The sequence below is a fragment of the Benincasa hispida genome, chromosome 6, assembly GCF_027475165.1.
Source record: "Benincasa hispida cultivar pf3 chromosome 6, pf3_genome.v1.1, whole genome shotgun sequence".
Taxonomy (NCBI): Eukaryota; Viridiplantae; Streptophyta; class Magnoliopsida; order Cucurbitales; family Cucurbitaceae; genus Benincasa; species Benincasa hispida.
Window position 1 is genome coordinate 15,293,419 of NC_143483.1, and position 7,908 is coordinate 15,301,326.

A 7,908-nucleotide genomic window follows, 5' to 3' on the forward strand; every position below is an offset into this window, starting at 1 on the left:
TTTACTCTTTTTTTTTCTTTTATAACAATAATGGGGACGGGGGATTTTTACTGTCGATCTAAGTTCTAAATATATGTCAATTATCATTCAATTAGATATTTATGATTTTTAGTTTAATTTTGAAAATTTCACAATTATGTGCCTCATTTAGTAACTATTTTGTCATTTTTGGAAATCAAACCTATGACATTACTTCCACCATCTACTTTTACCAATAGTTTAAATAATCAAGCTAAATTTTGAGAATTAATAAAAGTAGTTTTCAAAAACTTATTTTTGTTTTTGAATTTTTCTCAAAATTTATCCATTTTACTTTAAAAAGATGTAAATCATTGTAAAAATGTAAATGATATATACTTAATTTTCAAAAATAAAAATAAAAAACTAAATGATTATCAAACTATAGTTATCACTAATTATAAAAATAATGTTTTAACTTTTGATATGGTAAAACAACAAACATTTGATATGGTAAAACAACAAAAAAGGCAATAAATATTATGGTTTAATATATTTGAAAACAATTCAAACAACGATGATGATAATAATAATAATTAAAATATTTGAAAAAAAGACGTGTTTACTTTCGTTCAGTTTCCACTCGTTTATTTTTCAAAATAAGTTTCCTCTCATCTCTTTTTCATTTTTTTAAAAATATTTTCTAAATGTAAATTTATTGTGGCCATGATTAGGAGAGTTTTTAGAACTTAGTTAAAATTCTTGTTAGCCACCTATTGATGTTAAAAAGTGTTTAGTTTCTTTTTAATTTTTAAAAGTTTGAGAATAAATTTGTTAGTTTAGTTGAAATCTATTATCGGCATGACACATCCTATATTAAGTAGATAATTTGAACAAGGTGCGATAACTTGACATAATTCAACTACATAAAACAAATTTATGCACCATAATTATTGTTGTTGCTAAGTGATGCAATATATAAAGATTCGTAGGAGCCTCAATTGCAGGGGAATTGATAGTAGAAGAAGAACCTTCATCAACCATGACTCTGTGAGGAAGAAATACGCTAAAAAAAAAACGAAGGAAGCGACAAATAAAAAAGGAAGAATCTATTTTATTAAACTCAAATATTAGGTATCGCCGAATGAAGAATAACTTAATAATCGTGAGGTTTGTGGTTCAAATTATCCCCAATTATACTAAAAGGGAAAAAAAAAATTCAAATATTGGGTACTTTTACATTACAAGATATACAGATGCAACAATCCAACAAACTAGCGAATTAACTGCAAGATTAAAACCTATTACAACTTCACTAATACTCTCATACCCATAACTATAACACTCTCATAACTATAACACACTTTTGAATGGAATATTATCCAAGAAGAACTCCCAATTTAGGCTTAATTCTATATCCTAATGAATTGAAGAAACACCCATCACTTATATTAACATCATGCAAGCAATTGAAGAAGGGAAGAGGCAAGAACCATGGTGGGATCTCCAAGAACAATACTAACAATGGTCTGAATGAAAACCTTGAGGATTCTCCAATGCTTGTTCCCACTTTTGCCATTTCCATTCCTTTTAGCTTGAATTTCTTTAAGATTCACCTTTTGCAAAGCCATTGTTTTGAGGTTGTCTTCCTTAAGATTGTAGTTGATTTTGTTGATAGCCCCACTTTCCTTGTTCCATTCTTCCAAAAACATTTCAATGACACATGCCACATGAACATGGTACTCCTTGCATTTAGAGATATAAGACCATCCATTGCTATGGTCACCTTCTTTCAGGCTCTTCTTATTGCACCACAAGCATTTTTGTTTCACATTCTTGTGAAGAATGAACTCCAATTCTTCTTCTTCTCCAACTCCTCCTCCTTTGATTTGGTATTTTCTCTTAAGATTTCTACAACAAGGGTGGAGGTCCAAATCATGCTTCTTGCAGTGGTACACAAAGCCATTGATCGGCATTCGACAGGCGTCGCATTGTCGTTTGCAGTGTTCGTGGCAAGCTTTTGGAGGCTTCGTGAGGAACTTGAAGGTGGAATTAGGGAAGAACTCGTGGGAAGTCGATTCGGTAGTTTCGATACAATGCTTATGGAGATCGAAATCGCATTTATCGCATCGGTATCGAGGGCCAAAGCCCTTCTCCTTGCAGCCGTCGCAAATGTATTGTTTGGTGTAGGATTTGAGCTCAAGTGGATGCTTGTGGGTTTTGGTATGAAACATCTTTTCTGCCATATTTGAATTGTTTTGTTGAGAAGCCATTTTGGAAGGTAAAAACAGAGAAGATATTTGAAATTGTTATTTATGATTGGTTTTGGTTGGCCTTGGCTATATATTTATAAGTTTTTTGAGTATTTTTGTTTGATGTTTATGAAATGCATATGAATTATGAGTGAAGTTTCTGAGTATTTGAATTTTACGCGCTCGATTGCTATTTGTTCGACTTCTTTGAGAAGTCGTTTGAAATTGAACTTGCAATTGCAATGCATTCACAGTTTATGATAATTACAATTTTGCCCACAAATATGTTGGTTATATATACCATTAAATTACAATTTTAATCTAAAGTTTAGTATTAATTAAAGATTGGAAGTTAGTTTTGAAACAAAAATAGGAAGTTTCTTTAACCTAAAATTAGAAGTGAGTGCACTTTCTATGTACTTTCCGACTTGAAAATTGACCTGCTAAAATAAATAAATAAATAAGGACTTCCTCAACTCTACCTTTTCTTCTTCCACTTCGCTTACAAACTTTTATTTACTCTTTTTTTTTTTAGTTTAAAAGGCGAAGTCTCTTCAATCCTTCCTTCCCCTTTTAATTTCCATTCATGGTTTTCAATTAATTAAAATTAAAAAAAAATGATTTTAATTCCTGAATTTTGTTGCATGTAGTTTCTATGTAGTCTCTACCTTTTTAAATATTGCTTTTTTTAGTATTAAGTTTTGAGTTTAATTTAAATTTAGTCTTTATGTTTCAAAATATTACATTTTAATCTTAAGATATTGATCTTTTTTAATTCAGTCTCTATATTTCAAGATTTACACCTTAATTTTTCAATAGTGCATTTGCTTCACATTTATCTATTAATTAGTTTTAAAAAGAACTATGAAGTGAAATTTTAAAATTAATTTTAACATTGATGACAAATTAGTAAAAATTTATCAATTATGATTTTCTCAATTCTTTCAAATTAATGGGAAAATGAGTAATTAGTAAAAAATTGAGATTAAAAGTGTAAATCTTGAAATCTAGAGAGCAAATTGAAGCAAAACTCCAATCTTAAGGGTAAATTTATAATATTTTAAAATTTTGAGACTAAATTAAAATCAAACTCAAAATTTAAGAACTAAAAATATAATATTTTAAAATTTGAGCAAACTAAACTCACAACTAAAAATATATTTGGTTTCTTTAAAATTATTTAAAAACTAAGAATGGGGACATTTTAATTCTGTTACTTCTCTAACAAGTATTTTATTTTTAATTTTTCTGAGGCAATTATGCAACAAGTTGTTTCTTTGTGTCATTATCCAATTAACAACACTTAATTTTGTAGTGTGGTGCTCTGGGAAATTCTAGAAACTTCTGGATCTGTGTGAATGATTACCCTGCTATAAAAAAATAAAAAATAAAATAAAAACCCAATAAAGATTTGTCCATTAATTTTCTTTTAAAATCTTTAAATTATCTAATAAATCTATCCAGTTTAAATTTAATATCTAGCTAATAATTTGTTGGTCTACTTAATATTTTAAAAATTGTATTTTCTATATCTAGCTAATAAAATGGGCTATGAGAAAAAATAATTGTTTTCCCTTTTACCATTTTAACGTAGGGTTATCTTAAGTAAATTCATATTTAAATTATTAAATTCATTTTTTTAAAAAAAGCCTAATTTAACGTGGTTTTGAAAATAATAATAATAAAAAAAAAGTCTACCATCTATATCTAAACTCTTCTAAAATCTAAAATGGATTATGAAAAATAATAAAAATTTAAAATTTAACGTGATTTGGAAAAAAAAAAAAATAAGAATAAAAAATATTTTACATAAACGTGGTTTTGAATAAACAAGAATAAAAAATAAAAAATTTGTATACTATCCGTATATTAAAAAAATCTAAAAAGAGCTATGAAAAAAATAATAAAATTTAAAATTTAATGTGGTTTAGACAAAAATAAGAATAAAACAATATTGTTTATATATAAAAACTTCTAATTGAACGTGGTTTTGCAAAAGTAAGAATAAAAAATAAAAAATTTGTATACTATCTATATTCTACAAGAAAAATAGCCACGTATTGAACAATTATGATGTCCTGGACTTCTATTAAACCCATGTAGTGAACAGATAGGTTAATAACCCTCCCACTATGTTGAGACAATCTCAACTCTTGAGATGAATGTGATTGACTAGATGAACTGATATCAACAACTCTTGTTGATGTACTAGCCTCTTCAACCATCCTTGTTGAAGTCTCAGTAGTCTCATCAAAAACACTATTTGATGAAACATTGATCAAGATATAAATAGCAGTCTCTACTGTATATCCCCAAAACAAGTCAAGAAGTTGAGCATAACTCATCATGGACCAAACCATATCTAATAGGGTTCTATTTCTCTTTTTCGATACATCATTCTGCTGAAGTGTACCAGAAGTTGCTAGTTGGGACGTTATTCCATGTTCTATCATACAGTCCTGGAATCTTAAGTCCATATATTTTCCACTATGATCAGATTGAAATGTTTTTATCTCTTTACCTAAAAAGTTTTCAACCTTAGTCTTATACTCCTTAAACTTTTCAAGGGCTTCAGACTTGTGTTGCATTAGGTAAACATATCCATAACTTCAATAACCATCTATGAAAGAGATGAAATATTCATATCCTCCTCATGCTTGTACATTCATCGAATCTTAGTGATCTGAATGTATAAGCTCCAAGATCTCTTTGGCTCCATAACTTTTTCCAATAAAAGGTCGTTTTGTCATTTTGCCTTCAAGGCATGACTTACATACAAGTAAAAAGTTTTCTTCTAAACCATTTAGGAGTCCACTTTTTACTTATCTCTCAGCCTTATTGTGATTAATGTGATTTAACTTTAAATGCCAAAGGTGGACATTTTCTTTAGGAGAAACTCTTGGTCTTTTAGTAGTTGTTGCTGTTCTAAACATTTCAGTATTAAGGACAACCTTTGTAACTAACGACTTTAGTACATACAAGTTACTTTATATTGGAATAAAGTCTATATGCATGTCATTCTTGAAAATAAACACTTTATTTTCTCATAAGGAAAGAGAATATTTTTGTTCAATCAAACAAGAAACAGTGATTAAATTCATCTTAATATTAGGAACAACATATATGTTATCTAATAATATAAATTATTTCTTCTTTAAAAATAACTTGAGCCTACCTACTGAACAACTGAAACGACCTACACAGTACCAACTTGTAGAGTCATCTCTCTAGCTTCCAATTGTCTTCAGATATTAAAACCCTGAGAGGAAGAACAGACGTATTTAGTGGTCCCTAAATCAATTATTTAGTAGAATGATCATTCTTCACTAAGCTCATTTCCAAGACAAACAAATCAGATTTACTGTCAATGGATTTCTTCCTTTTAAGGAGAGCGTTGGATCAACTTCAAACCCCTTATTATAAATTCCATGTTTTATCTCAGAGGTCAAACCTCTCTGATAAACTTCACTAGAGTTAGCAACATTTGCCTATTCTATCAGTCACTTAATATTCAATATGGACTAGAGTTCATTTTTGGAGCTGACGTTACTAGTTTTCATCAAGATCAACCTTATTTTGCTTGAATTGTGAGGAATCTTGCTTAAACAATTCTTGCACTAATTGTATGATCTGAAGTGCAGTGACCATGCTCTCAAATCTTTTGGCTAAGACATCAGCTATGCTCGCCAAAATGTAAACTCATGCCTTATCATTGCACTTTTTCCATTTTTCTATGCATCATGAATACTTTGTGTTGCATTAGGGGTTGGGACTGGAGGACATTTCTCAGTCAAGAAAAAATTAAGGTCATCAACCATGAAAATAGTTTAAAGTGAATCCTTCTATATTGTATAATTAGTTTTGGTCAAATTTAAAAACGCTAGCAATGAAAGAACTGAACCTGATATATCACTGAAATAAAACAAATTGATCTACATTATATTTTAGTACAACTCATATAAATCTAATCAATTTAACAAAATTTTAACCCATTTAATATCTAAATTTTGCAATGATGCTTCAGTGATTTAGGACAAAAGCCACCGAAGGAAGGTCAGTCACCCCCTCATTGAACTGAGACACTCTCAACCAATTATTATGCGAGAGTAACTCTTATTCCTATAATAATTAGTCACCATTGATTTGGTCAAGAAATCATTATCTTCCTTAACAATTTTCTGTAAGTGTGACCTCCATTTTAGACCCTCGATTTCTGCCCCAATAAGCCAACCAAAGGGAAAAAATCGATTTGGGCAAAAACTAAAGTGATCCAGTCCATTTTTGGAGTTCGCTTTAATATTGACCTAATGCACAAACTATCTGAAGGGGGATGTTTCCAGGGCACCTCGAGGCCATACAAAAATATCTCACAATGCAAACCATTGAAGGAGACCATAGGATATGTTGACAAATATCCCTCTCTCCCTTACTATAAATACTCTCTCCTTTCACCTTGATATTAACCCATGCAAACACCATCCAGAGAGGGACACACCCTGGGTGCCTCAAGACCAAGCATGAGTCTCACTGTGTGAACTTTAAGGGAGAACATGAGTGAAAAATTGATAATATCACATATATCTATTTCCTCCAACTAAGTATTTTAAAATCTAGGGTTTATTACTTAGGTAAAACCGGCTAATTGATTTATCTAAGTGATTGTTAATTTTTTTCAATATAATTTTTATATTGAATAGTTTAGTAATAAGTGATTGTGTTCATCAAACACTTTATTAAACTAAATCATTTGTTGCATGCTTATAACACATTTGTCTAATTCACCTTCCAGGTCAGTTTCAAGGTAGGGATGTTCCATTTCCTTTAGCTTAAATACCCTAACTAGACAAAACTTTATTTAGATAAAGGTCCCTTATAGACAATTATATTATATATTTAATCTTTTATTGATTCAATTTAATTCTATTCAAAGAAAATAAAAGATTAATCTTATTTCTAATCACATTAGAAATGTTTAGGTGTAATCAATTTTAAACCTTTAAAAAAGATTAACCTATGTTTGCATACAACTCTAAATTATAGATTTTAATTCTAATTTCATTAACCTATACCTTTTATAAGGATTAATAAAACAATTAAAATCTAAGTCATGCATCTAATGACATACATAAAAATATAACATTTATATTTCTAAGGTAGTATCATGCTTAATGCATATCTATTTTCATTACATAATATAACACTTATATTATACAATAATGAAAATAAATAACACATCGATCACATAATATAACACTTATATTATGCATCATGTAACTCTTATATTAAAATATGATGCATGAACAAATTACTATGCATGCAATCATATAATATAATTCTTATATTAAATATGATGTATGAACATGCTTCATGCAACTATATAATATAACTCCTATATTAAATATGATGCATGATTTATGTTTATCCTATGGTGGGATTTTAATCTATATGGCATACAATATGCTATATAAATAAAAATGCATACATCACATGTATAATAATATAAATAAGCAACAATGAACCAAACTTGATATCCTAAATAATTAAATTAAATTAATATAACTTTTATATTAATTTAATTTATTAAAGTACAAATTAATAAATTAATTACAAAAATTCAAAATAAATTCGAAAAAGGGCCTAAAACTGCGAGGAAAAACTACCCTACTCCTCGAACCCATGCCCGTTATCACTCTGACGT

The 7,908-nt window shown here is 28.9% G+C and overlaps 1 protein-coding gene across 1 annotated transcript; it reads right to left on the minus strand.

Annotated features, from left to right (window-relative positions):
* Nucleotides 1-1,129: 1,129 nt before the first annotated feature.
* Nucleotides 1,130-2,261, minus strand: LOC150035459 (uncharacterized). Its single transcript, XM_090314835.1, has one exon. The coding sequence runs from the start codon at nucleotides 2,229-2,231 to the stop codon at nucleotides 1,416-1,418; it is 816 nt and encodes a 271-aa protein (XP_090170961.1). The 5' UTR covers nucleotides 2,232-2,261; the 3' UTR covers nucleotides 1,130-1,415.
* Between the last annotated feature and the right edge of the window lie 5,647 nt (nucleotides 2,262-7,908).